Source organism: Coenobita brevimanus, chromosome 84, assembly GCF_032717465.1.
Source record: "Coenobita brevimanus isolate Jiangsu-jjx chromosome 84, ASM3271746v2, whole genome shotgun sequence".
NCBI lineage: Eukaryota > Metazoa > Arthropoda > Malacostraca > Decapoda > Coenobitidae > Coenobita > Coenobita brevimanus.
The window spans coordinates 49687560-49712422 of NC_137037.1; the positions used below are offsets into that span (position 1 = coordinate 49687560).

Sequence of the window (24863 nt, forward strand, 5' to 3'; positions counted from 1 at the left end):
ACCTTTGTGCCTTATCCCCTTTCCTTCTCACCTTTAGTCTCGACCTTCCCCTTCTTCTCCTCGCCTCCCTTATACTCAGTGACCAAAATAGAACATTCGTATCTTTTTGCCTTCCCTTTCAGCTCCTCGGTCTACCTCTTCTTCTTCTTCTAATCACCTCTATGCCCAGTCCACCTCACCTAAGAAAGCCGATTTCCTTTCATCTTGCTCTCAGTCAATCTCTTCTTTTTCAACGTCTTCTTCTTCTCCTTCTTCATTCAACCATATGGCTTTCATAGACCCAGTTACCTCGCCATACCAAAATATCCCTCCACTTTGTCTTCAGTGTTCCTCCTTCTTCTCTTCCCTTTTCTCCTCCTCCTCCTCTTCCAATCCTCCTCCTATTTCTCTCCCTCTACTACCTGGCGGCTCATCTATGGCAATCACACTATCTAGCCGTATCTCACCTCCCCGACCCTTAATCTGTCTACTTTGTCCATCATTCTATATCTAAGGCGACGTAGGGAACGCACACACTTTTTCGTACCCACACACCTTCATCTCTACACCTATATCTACACTTACACACCTGCATCTATACCTACACCCATATCTACACTTACACACCTGCATCTATACCTACACCTATATCCACACTTGCACACCTGCGTCTATACCTATACCTATCAATGCCTACACCGAATCCCTGCTGACTCCGTGCCTTCTTTACCCCTGTACAGTTGTTGGTTTTATACACGGGTTTTATTCGCCCCTGTGTAGAGTACAACTCTCATGTGTGGGGAGGCTCCCCACATACAGCTCTTCTCAACAAGGTGGAGTCAAAGGCGTGTCGTCTCATTAACTCTCCTCCTCTTACTAGCTACCTTTAACCTCTGTCTCTTCGCCGCACTGTTGCATCTTTATTTCTTTTCTATCGCTAATTCAACGGTAACTGCTTTTCTGAACTGTCTGCTAGCATCCCTCCACCACTACGGCTGGCGCGTAGCACCGGTCTAGCAACACACTCTCATCCCTTTTCAGTCCAGCTCTCTAATGCAAGAGTTAACCGTTACTCCCAGTCCTTCATTTATGCAACAGGTCAGCTCTGGAACTGTCTCCCTCTGCCTGTATTTCCTACTGCCTATGATCTCTAGTCTTTCAAACGCAGTGTGTCCAGGCATCTCGAAATGAACGAGTCTTGAATTTGGCTCTCTGTTATCTTGTTTTTGTTTTTTCTTGGAGGAAATAATTTGCGAGCTCCTGGCCTTTGGTTCCTTCTTCCTTGCATATATATATATATATATATATGCAAGACGCAATAAACAAAATAAATCGCTGAGGAAAAAGGTGTTAAGGAGCTTTTTCACCTGACAAGAATACCTGCCATTATAACTCCTTCAGTACCATAACATCTTTTTTCATCGATAATACAACGACACGATTTTACTCAGCTCATAAAATCACTCTTACTGAAAGGATTTAAGACAGTCTCCCTCAACCCTTTCCTTACGACGATATTTTTGTCTTTATATTACCTACACAAGGCATATTAACCATCTTGGCCTCGTACTGAAGGGGTTAATTGGGACAGTGCATGAGGGAGGACGGCGATAATTTGTGTAGTTATAATGAGCTACAAGTGTTAATAGGGTGTCTTAATTAGAGAGAGAGAGAGAGAGAGAGAGATAAAACATTAAAGCTAAAATATATGGATAAACGTGAAATTTGCTGAGATTTTAATGGGGCCTGTGAACAGATATGGAGATTGATGTGTTGTGGGGGAAAAAAGATCTGAGAGAGAGAGAGAGAGAGAGAGAGAGAGATTTAAGCGTAAAAATGTGTTTGTCTCCCCTCATTCCCCATCCTCTCTCTCTCTCTCTCTCTCTCTCTCTCTCAGTCCATCACAATCCGTTTATTTACCCAGCTTATTTATCGCCTGGCGCCGCATCCTGTGAGGGGTGGCCTTGATGAAGAGACCCACAAGCATTTCTGTCCCTACAACTCACCACCTGGCATAGACGGCTTCGTGGCATCTGTTCCTTGGCGATTTATTACCTCCGCCAAGGAGGTTATGTTCTCACCCTCGTCCGTTTGTCTGTTGGTTGGTTGGTTTGTGAGCAAGATTACACAAAAACAACTGGACGGATTTCCACGAAACTTGGTAGAACAATGGGCCTTGGTCCAGAATACACTCCATTAAATTTTGGTGCGGATCCGGGTAAAGGTGCGGATCCAGGAATTTTTTTTCTTTTCACTAACGTGCGAGATAGGGTTTTTTTTCGACATTTTCGTAAATTTTCAGTAAATATTGCATGGATCTTGATGAAAAAAAAAATCAGGCATATTTAGAATGTTGGTATCTACGAATGCGTACAGTTTGGCGCGGATCCATATAAAATTCCGAATCTAGAGGATTTAAATATGTTGTTATAGAGGGGTAGTCTTTTTCCAGCTGCCTGTTGGGCAAAAAAAAAAAAAAAAAAAAAAAAAACTACACTGCTAATCTCCTTTCAGTTAAGCATCGTCAGACAAACACACCCAAAATAAACACCAGAATATACACAAACACCTGCTACCCAAAACAAACACACCTCCAATACACCTGCTACACTCCAATTCACCTCCAGTACACCTGACAATTGGCAATGGACGGTTCCCTCACATTTTCCCCTCCTGTCGATAAATGGTGCATGTGCTGTCAGTCAAGGCCCATTGACGTCTCTGCTAATTATTGATGCTGTCTAATTAGCTGCTGCATCTGTCACTGGTCCTGTTTGGGCGTTGGTTAATTGGTAGTGGCAGATCCAGGGGGGAGGGGGGCTTCAGGGAGATCAGACCCCCTTTTTTTTTCATGTGGCATTTTTTTCTTCTTTATTTAACAAGACTTTTTCTTTCTGTTACAAATATACTTAAGCATTGAACGGGCCATCATCTCTCTCTCTTGTGTGCGTGTGTGTGTGTGTGTGTGTGTGTGTGTGTGTGTGTGTGTGTGTGTGTGTGTGCAGGGAGTGTGTGTGTGTGTGCAGGGAGTGTGTGTGTGTGTGTGTGTGTGTGTGTGTGTGTGTGTGTGTGTGTGTGTGTGTGTGTGTGTGTGTGTGTGTGTGTGTGTGTGCGGGTAGTGCTAATGGCTGGCAGGATCAGTTACGGGGCGCCTTGAGTTACTAATGTGGGCTGGCTCAGGTGTTTCTCTGCCTCCTCCTTCCTTCCTTCCTTCCTTCCTTCCTTCATCGGCGTTCCTTCCGTCCTTTATCGTCCTTCTTTCCTTCCTTTCTTTCTTCTCTCCTCCTTCCTTCTTTCCTTTCTTCCTTCCTTCCTCTCATCCTTCCTTTTTTTCCTCCTTCCATCCTCTCATTCCTTCCTTACCTCCTTCTCTGATTCTTTCCTACCTCTCTTCCTTCTCTTCCTTCATTCCTCCGTCCTGTCTCTCCTTCATTATTATTTCCCGTTTTTCTCCTTCCATTTTTCCTCCTTCTTTGTCGGTATGTTTGTTTTTAATCCGTTTTCCTATGTTAATTTCGACCTAATTCATTCCTACCTTCATTACTTCCTTCCTCCCTCCCTCCCTTTCTTCCTTCCTTCTTTCCTTCATTTCTTCCTTCCTCCTGTCCTTCCCTTGTCCTTCTTCCCTTCCTTCCTTCATTCATTCATTCATTCAATCATTCTATCCTGCATTCTACCTCCCTGTTATTCTTTCCACCCCTTCTTTCTTTCTTTCTTTCTTTCTTTCTTTCTCTTTATGCTTTTCTTTTTATCTCTTTTTAATCGTTTTTTCTTCCTTTGCTTCGTATATATATATTTTTTGCGTCTTCTCCATTCGATCATATTTCCTTCTTTCCTTCTTCTCCTTCTTCCTGACCTCCATATTTCTTTCCTCCTTCCTTCTTTCCTTCCTCTTAACCTGTCCTTATTTTCCTCTCTCTCTCTCTCTCTCTCTCTCTCTCTCTCTCTCTCTCTCTTGTCTCCTCTCACTTATAAAAGAAAAAGAAAATATAAGGTTAATATAAATTTAATGTAAAATCTAAGTGCTTCGTGTGCCACTTTGTTGGGTCACTTACAAGACATACGTACACTTAATGACCACAGTATCCCTCCATCCACACACCCCTCCTCCACCCTCACACCCATCCCTCCAGCCCCACCCACGCCTCCTCCACCCCCTCCATACCAACGCACACCCTCCTTTCAGACAGGAATAAGCAAGACCTAAATCCTTCAAGGGTCGCTTTAGCATGACAGATCTTTAAACAAAATCCCTTAGAGATATGAAGAATAAAGTGAGTCACCGTACTGAAGTGGAAGTTATAAGTAGAAGAAGTGGTAGCATGAAGTAGAAAGAAGGTAGGAAAAGTAGAAGTAGGAAGGTAGATGAGAATTCTAAGGAGTATGTGTTTGTGGAATGTGGCGCAAAATCTCCCAAGACTTTGCCAGACATTCTACCTACTCTGCCTGAAAGCGTCTGACAAGGCTTCTAAATGCACCTGAGTTTGTCTTGGGTATTTCCTCAGGTGTGTATTTCTGGACTAATTAACCTATTCCGCACGATGATTCTCTCTCTCTCTCTCTCTCTCTCTCTCTCTCTCTCTCTCTCTCTCTCTCTCTCTCTCTCTCTGGACTACCGTAGCCTAGCCTCGGGACCCTACTTTCCAAAAAAACGGGGGTTGGGATGGGGTGGGACTGGCTAATACCTTTTTTACAAACTGACGTCTTGTGTTTCCCTCTGGCCATCTTAAGACAATTTTAATTATCTTTAAAGAAACGCGTCGAGGTGAAGGAGCTAAAAAAAACAGTCCCCAGTTAGACCATTAGCCCCTTCAGTTCGATGACGAGGCAAAGGCGGGAAAAATAAACTAGAAAATAAAATAGCATAAGTTAGAAGAGCAGGGAAGACACAAGGCGCATACGGTGAAGCGGAAGTGGTTATGAACAGTAGTGTGGATTAGGTTACAAGATCGTTAGAACTTAGAAAAAATACAAGGTAGAGACGGGGAAAACATGAGGTAGAAGGTAGGAAGGACGAGGTGAGAAGAAGACAGAACGCACATTCGGTGAAACAGAAGACGGTGGTAGTAAACAGTGATGTGATATAGAAGGGGAGACCAGATAAAACGCACAGACGGTGAAACAGAGAAGATACTAGCCAAACAGTGATATGGTACAGCTTAGGAGAGGGGGAAAAAACGGAGATAATAAACAGAGGGTTGAAACAGTAGTCAGCGGGATGACATAGGTTTGGTCCTGTTAAAGCAACCACCCCCACCTCGAGCCTCTGACGTCACGGGAGCGGCAGTGAGAGTCGTATTTATAAACCCTCCCAACCAACCCTCGCTATAAGCAAGTCCTCCTCTGGCCGTTAACAATTATCGAGGGTCATTTTCTTTAGCGGTAATATTTCACTTTAATGTCCCCCTCTGACTGGCTGTGAAGTGTTTGGTAGCAGTACGAGTGAAGATAAGAGCATAAACAGGCTATCTTCTGCGCAGTTTAAGCTAAAAAATGTCTGTAAATGCCATCCCAGGCCTCCAGCATGCCAACTATGCCTGTGATCTGCATCTTCACACGTGCGGGCGGGGGCATCACAGAGCCAAACCACACGCCACACCAAGGCTGACTTTCGCTCCGTCTCCCCTCTGAGCATCGCCCTTAAGCCAGTGTCCTCCCCGGTGCTTCGTATCATCCCTGTGACGTCAGTGAACCCGAGAAGCGCTAAATGAGCTTCACACGCAACGTTTTAAGCAGGTTTTGAGGGTGAGCTGAAGACGCGGATTATAGCAAGTGACGCGCGGGATGAGGATAGCAGTCACAGGCCCCGACGTGCCTCCACAAACAAGCTTACGTTGCAACCCTTATCGCTACTAAGATGTGTTTGTGCAGAAGGAGAGACGTGAGGTGCAGGCTCCAGAATTTTCAGCCCAGGATGGTTAACTGCCCTACTATAATCCTCCTTCAGTCCATAGGCATAAAAAAAAAAAGTTAGAAAGAAAAAGGACTCTCACGACACAGGGGGTGGACAACGCTAACAGGGCTTCTATTAGTCCTACAAAGACAAATATTACGATCGATTGCCTGTGGTAACTAGAACTTGTTAGATAAAGATATTCCCAAAAAATTCTGATAGATGTAACACTATGAGGCACAAAAACAGGCCTGTGCTAGAGACTGTTTACGTGTGGGTAGCTTCTTAATGTACTCAGAGTCATCTCATAAATTATACTCTCTTGTTCAATGATACTCGCATTATCTTTATTGTCAGGTGTGGGGAGCAGGTTAGGGTGGTGATGATGATGATGATATTATTATTATTATTTTTATTATTATTATTATTATTATTATTATTATTATTATTATTATTATTATTATCATTATTGTTATTATTATTATTATTATTATTATTATTATTATTATTATCATTATTATTAATTCTCCCTACGTGTCAAGTGGGGTTGGTGGAGGATTAGTGCCCCTCTCTGTAAAACAATTAACTCTAAGCCCTTGGCCACCCCGTTTGGGATACATGGCGTCTGGCAATGAATGATTATTATTATTATTATTATTATTATTATTATTATTATTATTATTATTATTATTATTATTATCATCATTATCATTATTATCATAACTACTACTAATACTACTCTTTCTCTCTCTCTCTCTCTCTCTCTCTCTCTCTCTCTCTCTCTCTCTCTCTCTCTCTCTCTCTCTCTCTCTCTCTCTCTCTCTCTCTCTCTCTCTCTAACGCAGAAACCAGGAACTAAACACTGAATTCCTGAAATACACCAATCTATTCTGCACCCCCACCCTGCCGCCTCTGTGCCAATCTCGGTAACTAAATATATCCATCCTCTTTGCCTCTTAGCTAATCTTAGTGGCTAGGCGATGGGAAATCCTCTAACTCTGTCCCTTCTAGTCTGGATCATATGACAAGCTATGTATTCTCTCCCCGGAATGTCTATTTTTAGGAGACTTTGGCTGTTCTTCACCACCCTTGGCTCCTCTCAACTCTGACTGACGCATTATTGGAACAGAGCTGTCTCTCGCCTCATTTTATCTGGAAACCATTTATTTTTTTATTTTTGTAACCTCCAGACTTTATTCTATTTATTTTTTTGGGGGTGGGGGCAGCAATCGAACTTGAGGGGTTTGATACAGCCTTCCTCAAGCCCTTCAGTACGAGAGGCCTTTCCTAAGATTAAAAAACCGTCTGTTACTGATAAGACTAAGCCTGAGAAGAGGAGGAGGGGTAAACGACCTGGAGCACTTTCTTCATCTCTCTCTCTCTCTCTCTCTCTCTCTCTCTCTCTCTCTCTCTCTCTCTCTCTCTCTCTCTCTCTCTCTCTCTCTCTCTCAGGGAAGCCATAAGGACATATTCTGACCCCCTGCCTCAAAAAAAATATATATATATGTATCGCTTCCATGGACTAGGGCTGCGTGAGAGTGCAGTAAAAATTAAGTAGATTAGTCTCTCTAACACAGAAACATTCACCTATTTTTTTCAATTCTCAGATATAATACCAAAGAGTCATGGATCACTCACGATGGTTGAGAATGATCGTGGTAATGATTTAAGTCAACGTTTAAATCAACTGGCAAACGTAGGCCATTTTCCTTAACGGGTAGACATCAAAGGAAGCTCCCTAACACCTTCTCTAAGAGGTTTATTTTGTTTATTACTCCTTACTCCCCTCCTCTGTGTCATTTAAATCATTCAAATACCAATATACTCAGCATAAATAACGTGAAAAGTTATATGAACCACCCGTATCCGAAAACAAATAGCTAAGGTAGGGGTGTTAGGGAGCTGTGTCACCACCCCGCCTGGTTAGTTACTTTGCCCGCCATGTTGTGTTGGGTTTGTGTTGCCTGGTAGTTGTGTTGCTTCATGCTCATATCTCTCTATCTACTACGCTGTCTTAGAATTCCGTCTACAATGATGTGTTTCTGTCTACCATGGTCTGTTTCTCTGTCTCTGTCTACCCAGGTGTCTTTCTCTGTCTCCTACGTCCTTTATCTGTCTGCCAAATTCTGTCTCTCCGTCTGCCACGCTCTGTTTCTCTGTCTACCTGGGTTTGCTTCTCTGTCTTCTAGGTTCCATGCGTCTGTCTGTCTACGATGGCTGTTTCTGTCTGCCAAAGTCTGTCTCTCCACCACGCTCTGTCTCTCTGTCTACCATTCTCTGTCTCTCTGTCTCCTAAATCCAGTCTCCACCGTCCATATTGAGCTTCTTATCACCAAGTTGCTTTTGTCTCTACACCATTTTCTCTGTTTCCCTATTTCAGTTTTTCGATTTGTCTCCCTCATTTTCTAGGTTCTCTCTCCATAAAGTTCTCTCCACGTCTCTGGCCATCTCTCTGTGTTGGTTTATGGTGTCTGGTCCTCGTGTTGGCTTACTGTGAGGCCTTATCTGGTTCTGACACCGTCACGTCCCCTGTTTATCAGATGCTGGTTTTTGGGCCGTCTCTCACTCTTTAATGTTCCCTCCAGTCTCTTCAGTTAAGTCCCATCAGCTTTTGTTTACGTATTTATTTAGTTAGTTAGTTAGTTATTTTTATTTTTGTTTTATTTTTACGAGGATCAATCAACAGAGAACGTCGCCAGATTCAATGGCTTACAGTGACTGAAAAACGCTGCCGTCATTGTTATCCAGTTCTTTATTGGACCATCAGGAACGTAGGGACCCGGGGCTAGGCTACTCATTCCGGACACTGAAAGCAATAGTGACCAGTTCCCAGTCCCTGAGCAGCAGTATGTAAGCAATAAACCCCAACCACCCCTCAGATATAATCCCTAACAGACCACATCCAGGTAGGGCTTCTTAACCCACCAGACCACCAGGCTTCCGTTTGTTTATAGGGTACACAGTAAATGATTGCAGGAAACCATTTGGCTTGTCACTCAGTGCAGAGTCACTTCAAGGTAGCACAACAACAAGTGGGTGGAAATTGGCCGTCCCCACTTGCAAAATAGCAGGACTGAAAATTTCATTCTATAAAATATTCCAAGCCCTTCTTCTCGTCCTCCTTCTTCTTCTCCTCCTCCTCCTCCTCCTCCTCCTCCTTCTCCTCCTCCTCTTCTTCTTCTTCTTTCTCCTCCTCCTCTTTTTTACTTGTTCCTTCTCGTCCTTCTTTTCTTCTGCTTCTTCCTCCTCCTCTTTTTCTTCTGCTTCCTCCTTCTCCCCCCTCCTCCTCCTCCTCCTTCCTCTTCCTCCTCCTTCCTCTTCCTTAATCTCCCCATGTAGTTCGTTGCTCTTCCTTGTGCAATTAGAAGCCATCATCTTATTTTTAATCGTCTTTCTTTGTAGGTATAGAGTAGGTGTTAGTAGGTCGGGCTCAAGGTGGCTAGGGTTAGGGTAGGGCAGGAAAGGGCAAGGAAGGGCACTGGCATAGATAGGGAAGGGTAGAGAGCAGTAGGTGTAGGTAGGGAAGGGGTAGGTTTGGGTATGGAAGGGTAGGGAAGCGTGTAGGCATGGGCAGGGACGACGGGGAAGAGGTTAGTATGGGTAGGAAGAGTAGAAAAGGGATAGATATAGGTAGGAAAGGGTAGGGAAGGGGTAAGATTGGGTAGGGAAGGGTAAGGAAAGGGTGGAAGTGGGTGGAAAGGGTAGCTGTGGGCATGAAATGGTAAGAAACTGGTAGGAATGAGTAAAGAACGATAGGGAAGGAAGAGAGGTGGCTAGAAAAGGGAAGGAAAGAGGAAAGAGACTCGAAGGAAGAGGGGAACATGGGCAGATAGGACAGGAAAGGGCAAGGCAGGACATGGGGAAATGGGGGAGCGTTGGAAGGGAAAGTTATAGGTTAGTAAAGTTGGGGCAGGTCAGGGAAGGGGTAGGGAGAGAATAGGGTAGCAAGGAGTGGGAGGGGGGAGGGGAAATAGGAAGGAGGAAGACGGGGACAGAAATGGGAGAGTTTGTGGGATGGAAAAAAAAAGATGGAGTGTAGGTGGGTGTAAAGAAAGTGGGTTAGAGCACAGAGGGTGAAGGGAATGTAGGTTGTGGCAGGGTAGGGTAGGGCAGGGGTAGCTTGGCAGGGGGAGGAGGGGGGACTGGGAAATTGTGATAGGTCTGGGGGGGGTTGAAATTAACTCTCTCGCCTTCCTTTGACTCCCTCTCAGCTAAATAGAAGAGTTTGGCGTTAATAGGAATAGAAAATCAAGTTGGCCTGAAAATGAGAGGCGTAATGAAGTTGGTCTGATCTCAGTTAATGGTATCTTTCAGTTAACCATAGACTTTGGCGTTGACTGGGGTAGAACAGTAAAGTCACCCCCACCAGAAAACGTGTTCATATAAATTCAATTACTCCCAGACTCCCAAACTCAGGTGAAAAAAGTACCTTGACATTAACTGGAATAGAATCATAGAGTGACCTGACCAAGAGAGGCGCGATGGTGACCCTATTAACATTCTCAGGTTCATCTTCTCATCGGTTAAGGCCACTCCCTAACGCCTTCTCCTAAGCGACTTATTTACCTCATTACACCTTACCCTCCTTCTTCGCGTTACCTAAGCCACTGTACTATCGTCATACTTTCCATCTATAAACAAAGGGACATTTACCAACCATACAAAAAAAAATCGCTAAAAAAAGAAAAAAACAGGAATGAATAAGTAAATAAGATAATTAAAATAAAAAATAAAGCAGGAATAAATAAATAATTAAATAAAATGAGAATGAAACAGGAATATATGAATAAATAACAAATAAATATAATAAATAGAGAATGAAAAATTAAATAAAGCGGAAATAAATAAAAATAAAGCAAGAATAATATTTAAATAATTAATACATAAATAATATAGAAGAGGAGGGGGAGGTGTAAGAAAGAGGGGAAGAGGGAGAGTGGAGGGAGGGGGGAGGTAGGGATTTATAGGGATGAAGAGGAAGGGGGTGTTAGAAAGAGGGGAAGAGGAAAAGAGGAGGGAGGGGTTAGGTAGGGATTTCTAGGGATTGGCTGGGGTAAGGTGAGGGAGGGTAGGGGAGTGGGGAGGGGAAAGTAGGAGGGATGAGAGGGAGTAAGGGATAGGGGATGGAGAGGGGAAGGGGTGAATGGAGGTGGGGTAGTGTAGGGATGGCAGGGGACAGATAGGGTTGAGTGAGGAGAGGGGAGGAAAAGGGATGAGAGGGATGAGGGAGGGGTAAGGGACGAGTGATGAGTGGGGGGGAAGTGAATGAATGAAATGGAGTTAGTAAGAGGCGATGGAGAAGAGCTGAGACGGGGAAGGGAGTGCTGTAGGGGTGGCTGGGGGACGATGGGGGTGACTGAGAGGGGGAATGAGGAAGATGAAAAAGAGGGATAAGGGAGGAAGAAGGGATGAATGAGGGAAGGAGGGAAGAGCAAAGAATGAGACGGTGTAAGGAAAAATGGCTGGAGAGAAAGAGAGGAGGTGAGGTGGGGTGTTTCAGGCATGGTTGGGTCAGACTGAGAGGAGATTGAGAACTTATGAAGGAAAGTGGGGAGAGACGGAGGAGAGGAAGAAAAGGGGGAGGGACGAAGGAGGGGATGAAAGAGGGAGAGGGGGACAAAGGGGAAGAAAAAGTGGGAGATAAGGAGGGGGGAAAAGTAGGGGAGAGAAGGAGAAGGTAAAGAAAGAGGGGTGAGAGGGAGGAGGAAGGGGAAAGAGAGGGGATAAGGAAAGGAACAGGGGTGAGCTGGGGTGAGGATGGTTGTGAGGGGATGAGGGGAAACTGAAGAGGGGGTGGAGGACAAGGAGGGGAAATAGGGGAAGTGATGACGTCATAGTTGGCAGGTAAACATAGTCTGTGACTCATGGACATTGCACTTACACACACACACACACACACACACACACACACACACACACACACACATTACCCACTCACTCACTCACTTACACACGCACACTTCCTCACACTCAAGCTGAACCTGGGATCACCTTTCCCTTACAACAGACTTACTTCATCATAAAATCCCGTCACCACTTCATGTCGTGGAGAGGCAGTTAGAAGCTCTGTGCACGCATCATAAATTATCATATACACTTGAACGCTCTTTGATTAGTCAGATATACAAAAAACGAAAATGAAAAAGAAAAATAATGCCAATCGACTGCGCAAAGGCCAGTCAGGGAGGCAATCATGTGAGTTTAAAATCCAAGAAGGGTAAGTCTTGAAATCTCTCCTTCCTTGACCCATCAGAACGAAAAAAAAATCTGTTTTATTCTGATTAGCTACACCACCACCAGGAAAAAGCCATTCAGTGTCAGCTGTTAATAAATCCGGGTTTTTTTTTAAGGCTCATGTAATCTGCTAAACGGATTTATTCTTATTTATGCAGAAAATAATAGAGGAATTAAAGAGGGGGATGCCTAAAATAAAAAAAAGTTCCTTTCCCAAAATTCAGTTGAGGAAGTTGACGCTGTGCTACCTGTAAGTGATTCTACACCGAGTGACAAGCCAAACGGTCTCCTGTAGCCCCGGAAACCATCTATTACGCCAGGGTGGTTGACCTTGTAACGGGGGTGATTAGGATGGATTGATGACCTCGTAACTACCATCGCGATAATTTTTGATGGTGGTGTTGGTGTTGAGATGGCGTTAAGTGAAGAGGCGTGCACATGTTATAGTCTGTTTACCTTTACTTGGTTCACGCCTACTGCTCATTCTACACACATGCACACTCCTATCGCTCATTCTACACACATGCACACTCCTATCGCTCACACATGCACACTCTTATCGCTTATTCTACACACATGTACACCCCTATCGCTTATTCTACACACATGTACACCCCTATCGCTTATTCTACACACATGTACACCCCTATCGCTTATTCTACACATATGTACACTCCTATCGCTCATTATCTTCTTGTAAGTGACTGATGCAGAGTATGTCGATATTCTAAAGATGTAAGCACCACTGTTCACGTGTAAGATGTAAAATAATTCGCCTAGGAAAAGGTGTTAAGAAGCCGCCTGTGTGACTCAGAATACGAGGCTAAGATAGATGTGCCTTATCAGAATTATGCCCAAAATTAAAACAAAAAAAAATAAATGTGGCAGATAGGAAGGGAACCGAACGTCAGGGAACGGGTGGCCAAATCTATGTTCAGAATCAAGGAAAAAAAAAGATATAGGATAGGAAAACTCACCATTCTTCGGAACAGACTGACGAGTACAACCTCCAGCAAGAAGGAAAGGCGCAGGATGAGAGTCAAAGGGGAAAGAGGAAGAATTATAATTATATTTTGAGGCTGTTGTTTGCTGGGCTGCCTGACATAGATCCCCGATAGGTATGAATAGGGACAGAATTTACGCGTTGAGAGAGAGAGAGAATCTTGCAGTGAGGAAATGGTAGTAGTAGTAGTGGTAGTAGTAGTAGTAGTAGTAGTGGCAACAGCCCCAGGTTCAGCTGAATGTAGTGGACTGCAGAATGAAGTTGCCCTTCTTCTACAGACCATCCGTTTAGGGGATAGGAAGAGGACTGAGAAACGTTTGTATAACCAGGCAGCTCCACCACCTGGTCATATCAGTGGCACCGCGTGAAGGCGTCCTTACCCGCACTGTACGGAAAGAGAAAACGGAGACCATCCCTTTCACCTCCACTTCCCTTAAAATCCCCTAAACCGAGTCAAACCCTTCCCTTTTCCTTTCTACACAATCTTGGCATTTATAGTTCCTTGATTTTAATTGCACGATCCACCTTCTTTTATCGCCAGTGAATATTTTGCCGTCCATGTGTAAAGCTCCGCAGCGCCCGAGCCAAAACTAGAGCCATCCAATTCTCCTGAGGCTTCGAAACGCTGAAACGAGACTCCACTGGCTCGAATCGCTGTCTTGGTGTCTTGTTTGGGTACGGCGTTGTTTATGGGGGGTTTGGAAGTTGTCAATGAGAGTGTGTGTGAATGTTTGTGATGAGGGATGCTGTGTGTGTGTGTGTGTGTGTGTGTGTGTGTGTGTGTGTGTGTGTGTGTGTGTGTGTGTGTGTGTGTGTGTGTGTGTGTGTGTGTGTGTGTGTGTGTGTGTGGATAAGAATCTGTGGGTGCGTAGGTTGGATGTTTTGAATAGGTGTGTGTGTGTGTGTGTGTGTGTGTGTGTGTGTGTGTGTGTAGCAGCTAAACTTGGACACGCCACCACCCAGCTGCCTCACACATCTGGTCCCTGGCTCCTCCCCTGCCTAACACCTCACTCCTGCCTCACCTCTCCCCTTCCTCACCTCTCCCTGCCTCACACCTCAATCCCTGCCTCACCTCTTCTCTGCCATACACCTTCCCTGCCTAAGATCTCACTCTCTGCCTCACTCTTGCCTCGCCCCTCCCCTGCCTTATCCCTTCCCTGCCTCACTCCTCTCTTTCCTCACACCTCTTTCCTTCCCTGCCTCACCCCACCTTCCACTATCCTTCCTTGTGCATCAGGGAAGGAAGTGAGGTCGTAGAATTTCCCCTTCTCATACCCAAGTCCATAGTGTTGTTGTGTTGTTGCTTAACCCAGGTGTGTCTGGTTAAACATACTCGTCGACCGCAGGTAAGTAGCAGGGCCTCAATACGGGTAAAGTTCAGTACATACACAGTGTAGGAGTCAAGCGCCCCCTCGTGGTAGACAGCGCCTCACCAGGGTCGGACCAGAGTTCTTTTCACGAGGATGTGCAGGGAAATAAAAGGAGGTTTGGCTCCTGGGTGGAAGCCGCAGCTGCTCCCCAGAGTGCACAGCGCCACCACCTGTAGGCTCCTCATTAGCGCCGTTCATAAAGGTGATTCGCTCCAATGAATCTTGTGAAGTCGATAGGCCATACTCAATTCACCTAAAGAGAGAGAGAGAGAGAGAGAGAGAGAGAGAGAGAGACGGAGAGATAGATGGATAGATAGATAAATAAACAGGTAAACACACGAATAAATAAATAAATATTAATAAATAAATCTTATACACTTCTGTCCCTATACTACTGTCCTTGTTTTTTTAAATATTTTTCTGTCCTCATACTACCGGAGAGAGAGAGAGAGAGAGAGAGAGAGATCTGTTGACGTATTGCTTAAACCTATAGTGGCTCTCTCCAGGTGATTTCACTTAATTTACCTAAAGAATAAGATGGAAGGGATGAAATTTGCTGGGATACGATGGAACAGGTTAAGAGCCAAGAGGTCAGAGTGGAGAAAGACGGAAGGAAACCCGTGCCCTGTACTGCGCTGTCTTAGAGAACGAGAATGATATGGTGTTATTAACGTTATCTGTAGCCTCTATAAGCATTACATTTATATACAGCAGATAGATATACCAGGTAGATCACTAGGTATAAATACATACACACATGCATACATACATAGAAAGATAGACTGATAGATAGACGGATAAATACAGAGAGATAGATGGTCATAAAAAGTTATTCAGTATATAATACATGGAGATTAGATAGACAGATAGCTAGATAGACAGATAGATTGACAGAAAGGTAGACAAGAGGAAGAGAGAAGAAATAGACGTATAGATAGATGGCTATGAACAGTCATTCTATCTATAATTCATGAAGATCAAAATTGCAGTATTTCTTGCATACCAGCTGATATTTTCCTGGGAAGGTTGCGTGTACAGTTTTTTATTATTATTTATTCTTTACATATTTCAGATCAAGAAGGCCGCATTATCAAATTTATCATTATCACTTTTATCATCCCAGCTATTTATCAGTGTCAGATAGCGCGATATAGATTCTGGGGCTCTGATTGGCCGAGGGGAGGTGTGAGTGGGCGGGGCTACGTGCGATTCGACCAATCAGAGGCAGAGTTGGACCGAGTGGCGCGCCGGGTTGGAACGTGTCGCGCGCTGGTTGGAACACGTGTGACGCGTCGGGGTGCAACACGTGACCCGTCATTGTGCAACCCCCCCGCCTTTTGTCCGCCGGTAATTGCTTATCGAGTGAAGGCGATTGTGGCCTCAGAACGCCTACTTGTTTAACACTCAGCTCTTTAGTGGTGAGGAAAAAATGGCGCTTAATATTTCGAGAGACAGTACAAGAATGGAGATATTTCATAATAATAATAATAATAATAATAATGGCAACAATAATAATGATAATAATAATAATAATAATAATAATAATAATAATAATAATGGCAATAATAATAATAACAATAATGATAGTAATAATAGTAATAGTAACAGTAGTAGTAGTAGTAGTAGTAATAATAATAATAATAATAATAATAATAATAATAATAATAAGCTTCATAAACCCGTCCGGAGATAGCACAAATAAAATGGATTAAAAAACGTTGTAGTGAAGGGAGGAGGGAAAGGAAGTTTGATAATTCTGCTTAACGTTATTGATTTTTTTTCTTTTATATTGGAGGAAAAATATATTCATCAGTCATTTCTTAGGAGGTAAAGAGAGAGAGAGAGAGAGAGAGAGAAAGGGGGGGGGGAGTAGGTGAGAGTGAGTATGAGAGAGAGACTATGTATGGAAATGAGGCTCCTTTCAGTCAAGAGGCAAACCACTTCAGACCGGCGACGCGTTCTGCCGAGGGATTCTTGCTACCTCCGGACGATTATCTTCAGGTTCGGGGCATTGGCGGGTACACACACACACACACACACACACACACACACACACACACACACACACACACACACACACACACCTGTACTATCGCGGTCAAAAGCTCGCCGTCCGTCCCCTGCTGGCTATGGTGATGAAAGGTGTTGCGTGATATACTCTTCTGTGAGAGCACTATGAAGAAAATGAAAAAAGAAACAAGAAAAAGGAAGAAGGAAGAGAATTAAAGAAAGAGGAAGAATTAGAATGAAAGAAAGAAAGAGAAGACAACACAAGAAAGAAGAGAGAAGAGAAGAAAAAGAAGAGGAAAAGAAATTATGAGAAAGAAGGGTGTTCTCTGACGTTTAAGGCTGAATGAAAAATATGGAAGGCGGGGCAGGGAGCTGGCAGGGGTGCGTCGCTTTTTCCCTTGACTGTACCCTGCCCCTCCACACGAGTGCTAACCGTCCATATTGAATCTTTTGGCTTGGGTTAGGGCGAGGTGGGTGTTGTCTTGCGTTGTCTGGGGGTGAAATATAATAAAATTCCTTCGATTCTCCTAACAAGATGCAGCATCGAACTCCGAGGGAAGTCTAGGGCCCATATTCTCCCTAGCACCTCTTCCTTAGCGATTTATTTTTGGATATGAGTGGTTAAAATCCCTCTGGACGTTATTTATGCAGCGTATGGCTATGTTTGAAGGGCAGTAAGTCATAAACGTAACAAATCGCTTAGGAAAAGGTGTTAGGGAGCTTCTTTAATCCACGAGAATACTGGCCTAGGTCCTACGGCCGGAGATTTCCCCAAGGTAGGCGTTCAGCAATGCTTTTCACCTCACACAACAGGTCTCTCTCTCTCTCTCTCTCTCTCTCTCTCTCTCTCTCTCTCTCTCTCTCTCTCTCTCTCTCTCTCAAGGAAAATTTATATACACCATTACTAGGCAGAGGGAAGATATTAGTCGGTAAGCTGTGGGACTGGGTAGAATAATAATCTGGACGGTGGGCATTAGAGCCACTTTCCCCTCAAACACATCTCACCTCAACTACTGTGCCTAACTGACCAGGGCCCGTATTCTGTAGGGTCAGGAGGCTCCCTAGCACCTCTTCCTAGGCGATTTAGTTTTGAATAGGGACATTCAATATCCCTTTGTGCATAATTCATGCAGAGTATGGCGATATTGGAAGGATTTATATGACACAGAATAGGACAGTAATGTGTAATAAGTAAAATAAATTGCTTAGGAAGAGACTATAAGGCCAAGGAAAAAAACCAACAGGCATTTCCAAAGACTACGACACACAACCGTCGCCTTGGAACTCCAGGTCCCTCTTTCAGTTCTAGCTTTGAACAAACTGATATAATGAGACCCCGTGAAAAGGCCTCGTGCTCGGCCCCTTCAGTTACTGTAAAACCGAGAAGGGATTTATTGACTTATTTTTTAAATGGAGAGTGAGAGACTGACTAGGAGAGTGCATGTGAGTGAGGTGGAGGGGGGGAGAGGGAGGGAGAGGCCAAGGATGAGTGGAGGGATGGAGTGGAGAGGTACATGAGAGAGGGGGGTGTGAGCTGGGAACATGGCAGTGAAATGGCCGGGCACAGGGCGACATGGAGGCGATTTGTTTGTGGCCACCCTTAACGGGCTTAAGGCGTCTGGCAATGGACAGATAGATAGATATTTTTATTGACAAGTTTAAATCCACTCTGCAGTCCCCCCACATGCTAACTCTGGCTGGATTTATTTTCCGTACACCAAGACTTCTTTATATGAATGCTTTTACTGCCAGGAGCTGTCAAAACATGGTCTGACTCTCTAAAGCATCTGGACACCACCTGCATGTACAGAAAGGGGACAAGAGTTGGCCAAAAAATTCATCTCTTCAAAATTTTCACCTTCCTCTCCTGTCTATTATTCCAAAGCTAAAGGAGGCTTGGTGTGCTTCCCACCTCATTGATGGTTCACGTTGATATGATGCGTCGGGAAGGAGAGTGATGGACATGACTTAAGTATAAAGCAGACGCAGTGATACGGTAGGTGAACTTTTCTTCCTTACTGTACGCCCAGAGTCTGACAAATTTCCCAGAGTAAGCAATGAACTCAATAAGATTCCTAAACTGAGAACTGCCCTACACAGCCACTGTCAGTCGTGTGAACCCCGGTGCACTCCTCAGATGCAGGGGTGAAATCATGAGCGATATTTTTACCGTCAATAAAGCCTCGGTCATTCACATCCACCAGGCGTGTAAGTCCCTCCACCCCCAACGTAAGATGCTCTTCAGACTAAGAAAATCAGGGTCAGGAGTCAGGAACTTTACCTCCTCCAGTGTAGTGTCGCGGTAGAATAAAGATGCAATCCCAGTACCCCAGTAAGCAGCTCCGCCACCACCCCACCAACCCAACTATAGTTCGTTCACCTTAACGTGGCTGGGATTCTCGTCATTTTACAGCTTATCTAACGTATCACAGGGACTAAATAAGACAATGCTGCCGCTCTCCATCTTATTCTTTTTTCCGTGACGAGCACCATATTTTTCGATAGCGTCTACATCCCGCAACAACCCAGCATTCAAAATTAAAAAAACAGCCATTTAAATTCGAGTTAAAGTAAATAATGTACAGCCTTCAGAAACTAGGAGCTAACCTGGACGAGCACCTTCCACGTAACTCAGTCTCTCTCACCGCTACATAAATTTCAGTCATCCACTTCGAAGAATTTTTCACCTGAAGGAACTGGACATTTCAAATAATATAAATAGTAAGTCATGAATGGCGTGAAAGTCGACGAGCCTTATTTAAGAGGCAAAAATAAAATAAAATAAAAATTAGGCAATAGGAAACCCATCAATATGTGAAAATTAACAGTCTGCCTACCTGCCTCACCTTGCTATCACTGCTGCCTCACATAGATAACACGGTCGTTCTGCCTGTTTGCCTGCCTACCTGCCTGCCTTACCTTCATAGTATAGTCATCGTGTTGGGTACCTGCCTACCTTGTTCCTTTCCTTCCCCATCTTGCCTCACTGACTTTCCTTCATTGCCTGACCATACTTGCCTCGTCTCCCTGCCTCACCTCTCAGCCTTACATCACTGCCTTACCTCACCGCCTCTCCCTTATTGCTCACGTCCCTGCCTCACCTCATTGCCTCACCTCATTCCTCACCTCTACATCCCTGCTTGCCTACTCCACCTGCCTCACCTGCCTCTGTGCCTCACCTTAATTGCCTGGTCGTCTTGTGGTGCTGTCTGCCTGGGGTGCTTCTGTCCGTCGCCGCTCATGTCGCCGGGATGGGGCTGGGGGGGTCACGCATCACGGCGGGTCACAGCCTCTCATCTCTCTGGGCCACTTCACTATGAGGACGGGGTTTATATTTTGGGGGTTTTATTTTTCCACAAACCCTCCCTCACTCTTGCTTTATTGGATTTTTGCTTCTGTCAGACGATTTTTGCCACGACGATGATCATTATTTTCTATTTTCACCGATACAGTATAGAAAAAGACCCATATAAATCCCCCTTCAGTATTTTTTCATTCTGTTGTTGCTACACCCAGACGATTTTTGGGGGGAGGAAGATGGAAAACCCCTAACTCGTCCACCACTCAGAATTTTCCTTTTAGCCACCACCAGACGATTTTATTCAGGAGTCATATTTACAAAGAATCTTAACCAATTTCTCACCATTTCCAGCAAACTTAAGTCTTCATAAGAGTTACCTATTATCACATAACGCACTATTTTAAGCACCAATTTAGCATCCTTCTTTTCATGTTACCGTAGCAACTGTAAGGTTTTGATTTAGTTCAATTTTAGGGGCGAGTTTTTTTTTTTTTTCCCAACCTGTTAGTACCTAGAAATGGAATAGGGACCTGGAGTGTAAATGTGATGGTTGTCTGTCCTATTCTGAGGGAAAATTGGGACGTGAGGAAAAAAAAAATCTGCTTCAGTGACCCCGTGTAGTTAATAGGCATAGGAGTTTAGTTTTGATTTTTGCTGTAGTTATATTTAGTCGTTGTCTGTCATAGCATTTGTTCTTGAGGCCTGCTTCATTTATAGCATCGTACTGGGATTCTGTAGTAACCATAGCAGTAATAGCCTCTGGTTTCGTTCTACGGTTGTTCATTGGCCTTAGCACTTTTCTCTAGTTGTACCATTTCTTTTAGCACTGTTCTCTAGTTGTGCCATTACTTTTAGCACCGTTCTCTAGTTGTACCATTACTTTTAGCACCGTTCTCTAATTGTACCATTACTTTTAGCACTGTTCTCTAATTGTACCATTACTTTTAGCACTGTTCTCTAATTGTACCATTACTTTTAGCACTGTTCTCTAATTGTACCATTACTTTTAGCACTGTTCTCTAATTGTACCATTACTTTTAGCACCGTTCTCTAATTGTAGCATTACCTTTAGCACTGTTCTCTAGTTGTACCATTACTTTTAGCACTGTTCTCTAATTGTACCATTACTTTTAGCACCGTTTTCTAATTGTAGCATTACCTTTAGCACTATTCTCTAATTGTACCATTAATTATAGCATTTATTCTTAAGATCTATTTCATATTATAGCATTACCCTTCAATCTCTTCACCAACCATAGCATTGGACTTGAAATTAGTCTTAATTATGGACTCACAACTCCTTCTAAGATCTTCTACATCGCTTACGATATTCCAAGCAATTTCGTCTTCATTATAAGGGGTAGTTCTTGCCTATTTCCCTTCCCTGCTTCTAAGTGTGATAAGGCTTTGTACTGAGAGATTATAAATAAATTCTAAAGTCTCTATATCCGACCCATCCCACACGAAGGTAAACGGGGCTAAAATGATGGTAGGGGTAATAATTCTAAGTACATTAATTCCATCACATCTTCACCCTATTCTTAATCTGTAATGGATCCTAACTTCTATTTTATCTGTCAGCACCAAAATGCATCAGGCGGCCGTGTCATGTTCAGTATTATTAGCCTGTGTCATGTGTCAGGTATGTGTCCAGTATTATTAGCCTGTGTCATGTGTCAGGTGTCAGGTATGCGTGTATGGTATTATTAGCCTACCGTAAATACCAGGCAGTTCACGGTGAAGGAGTGCTTGAAGAGTCCTGATTGGTGTTGTGACTGACAGGTAAACAGGTAAGAGGTCACCTGAGGATCGTCCACTCTCACCTGGTGTTTCCTGACTTTCTCAACTACTAACTTTTCCCCGGCAAACTTTTCTCTCGTGGACAAGAGCACAAGCCACTCCTTTATATTTTCCTGTTTTCCCCCATCCAACTTACGTCATGACAACTCCCCGTCACACTAAACTTCGTAAAATTAGTTTATATGTGTTCATGCGAGTCAGATTAGGCCAGCACAACTTTTATGCGTCCCGGCCAACCACTGCCACTTCGGAGAGGGAAGAGCGGTGCGTCCTCCCCCTCTGACCGCCGCGGCGACACTGAACATGACACTGCCACTGCCAGCTAGCCTGGGTGAGGAGAGAAGAGGAGATGGGGAAGAGAGGAGATTGAAAAGAGAGAGAGAGAGAGAGAGAGAGAGAGAAATCATGAATACGAAGTGACTAATAATGTGAAGGGTGCGAGAAAGGAACCAAGAGGACAATATGCTTCTTTGGGGAAGAGGAGACGGGGAGGTGAAGGGGAGAAACATGGGCTATGCAAACAGTAAAAGAAAAAGGATTGTGGAAAGGGAGAGACCGATGAAAGAAAGCCAGCGACAAGAGGATAATGTGCATCTTCGTAGTAAACTGGTGAATACTACATGTCAGGTGAGGTGTTGACGAGGAGCCTAGGCTACGCGTGGAAGCACCTGATTCATTGGGTGAATAAAATGCAGTTGCAGTGTCCACCCAGGAGCCAAACCCCCTCATAACTACCTGAATCTCTCCGTGGGGATGGTACCTGGTATGAACCTGGTGAGGCGCTATCTACCACAAAGGTGTGCCGGTTCCCTAGACGGTGTACCGAGATATAGGACGGCCCCATAGAACCAGTTGCTTACCTGTCGTCGAGGAGTCTGCTTGGCCGGGGAAACGGAGGATAAGCAACAACAGTAACAGCAGGTCAGCCAAATACTAGACATACAGCCACGACTGACCTCTTCACACGCCTCGTAACGATGCATGAAGGAGACAGAACCTCAACTCCAAGACTTTCGTGTTGAAAGCAAAAATAAAAGCCGTGATACTAAGAAGCGAATTTTCATATCACCTGCGCTGTCTGCTCTGTTCTGCCAATATGCACACTGAAGACTCGCTGTTAATATCTGGAATTAGTTTACGATAACAAGCTTCACTCATGATTCTGCATCCACTGCCCCGGGTCTCGATGTCTCGAGATCACCCAGATTGGCGGAGACAAACTCACCTTCGCGTCTGTCTGCAGGTGAATCTACAACACCTGTCGCAGTCAAGAGGGGAGAGGGACGGTGGTGCAATCGGTAGCGTCCTCGGTTTTTCATTTCAGTTCTTCATTTTTGCTTTACAATAAATGGTTAAAAAGAATGTTTGTTTGTTTGTTTTTTTTTCGTCTGGCAAAATCCCGTAACCTCTGCCTGCTCAGTTGATGGCCTGTCGTGGTTAGACTGGAGGATAACTTTGACTAGTAACCAAGGACACTCATCCCTACCTCATGACTAAAGTTCATCGAAATTCATGCAACCAAAATGTAGTATTCAAATTTTAAAGGTGGTCCAGTTCCATCAGATGAATGCAGATTCATTATAGTTTATTAACCTTCTCCCTAGCACCTCTTCCTTAGCGATTTATTTTTAGATATGGCTGGTTAATATCCTTTTGAGCGTCAGTTGATGCAGAGATGGCGACGTTTGGAGGATTTATATAACACAGACCAGGACAGTAGGGTGTAATAAACAAATTAAATCGCCTAAGAAAAGGTGTTAGGGAGCTTCCTTAACCCACGAGAATATGGGCCCTAACACCAGACGCTTTTACTCACGTGAGGATGAGTAAAAGAGCCTGAGAGTGTCAATAGTGCCATCCTTATTACTCAACAACTCCAGTAATTTTATTCCAACTCAGTCCAGACGATTTTATTCAGCTGAGAGTGAGTCATAGGAGCCTGAGAGTGTTAAGCAATTTTCTTCTTTATTCAAGCAACATATGAACGAGGGATTGTGCTAGTATGGTGATGATGATGATGATGATGATGATGATGATGATGATGATGATGATGATGATGATAATGTACAGTAGGTAATGATGATGAGGACGACGACAGTGATGATGATGATGATGATGATAATGTAGATAATGACGAGGACGAGAATGATGATGATGATGACGAGGACAACGACGACGATAACGACGATGATGACAATGCAAATAATGATGACAAGGACAACGACGATGATGATATTGATAACGATAATGACGACGATGAAGACGATGATGACGATAATGCAAATAATGATGACGAGGACAACGACGACTGCGATAATGATGGTGATGATGATGATGATGGCGTAACTCAGCTTCATGTGTTCTGATCTCATTGTTCTTAAATTAGCGTCATGAACAGGATGCCGTGTTCTCCTGTTCCTGCTCATTAACCCAGATTCACGTTATTTTTATTTTCATGTTTTATTTTTTTTTTTTTTTTGTGCATGTCATCTCCCAACAATTTTCTTCGCCTTTGGATACGTAGACTTTTTTTTTTTTTTTTTTTCGAATTGGAGAGGTTAGATATAGGATTTTTATTTTTTTTTTATTTTTTTTTTTTGTTCATGTCATCTCCCAGTAATTTTATTCATCTTTGGATACGTAGATTTTTTTTCGAATTGGAGAGGTTAGATATGTGATTTTTTTTTCTTTCCATCTGATAATTTAATACATCTTGAGATATATATTTTTTTTGTATTTAAAGAGGTAAGATGTGGCCTTAATAATCCCAGCCTGTTAGCGAGGCCTGTGCTAAATCAACTAGAATATTCCTTTAGCACTAAGCGCGAACTACACTCCGTCCACTTTAACTTGGCGTAAAAAAAATGCCATCTTTCCATCCTGAATCCTGAGCTGCAATAAGAGATTTACGCTAGCATATGCTGCTAGTCACGAAGAAGTGTTGTGGAAGGACTGTAGAGCTGTAATATTGTTTTTCTCTGCCACTGAGCTACCGGGAATAGACCCCAAAAGGACGAAAATCTCCACCTAGTAAAAATTAATTAATGGAGCCATCTTTATTCAACGTATTTAATAAAGAATGGTGCTCAAGAGGGACGCCTTCATGGGGTGGCGCCGATATGACCAGGCGGCTCCACTGCCCAGGTACACGAACGTCCCTCAACTCCCTCCCATCTCATGAAAGGAGGTTGGTGGACTGCAGAACTTGAGCCTGCAGTCCACCGGGCTCGCGTTCAGATGAGCCTGGGTTCCAACAACAAAAACAACGAAAGC

General features: G+C 43.8%; 1 protein-coding gene across 5 annotated transcripts in view; it reads right to left on the minus strand.

Annotated features, from left to right (window-relative positions):
* Sobp (Sine oculis-binding protein) overlaps positions 1-21873 on the minus strand; it is a 91947-nt gene extending 70074 nt beyond the window's left edge. The window contains exons 1-2 of one of the 5 annotated variants that reach the window (XM_080280230.1): positions 21727-21873; positions 19669-19923 (exon numbers count right to left, since the gene is read on the minus strand). In XM_080280230.1, the coding sequence (XP_080136356.1) occupies positions 19669-19731 (63 nt within the window). In that variant the 5' untranslated portion in view covers positions 19732-19923; positions 21727-21873. Of the gene's footprint in view, positions 1-19668; positions 20350-21726 lie in introns of all 5 variants that reach the window. The other 4 variants (XM_080280229.1, XM_080280225.1, XM_080280228.1 and 1 more) reach the window with 4 other exon arrangements.
* Between the last annotated feature and the right edge of the window lie 2990 nt (positions 21874-24863).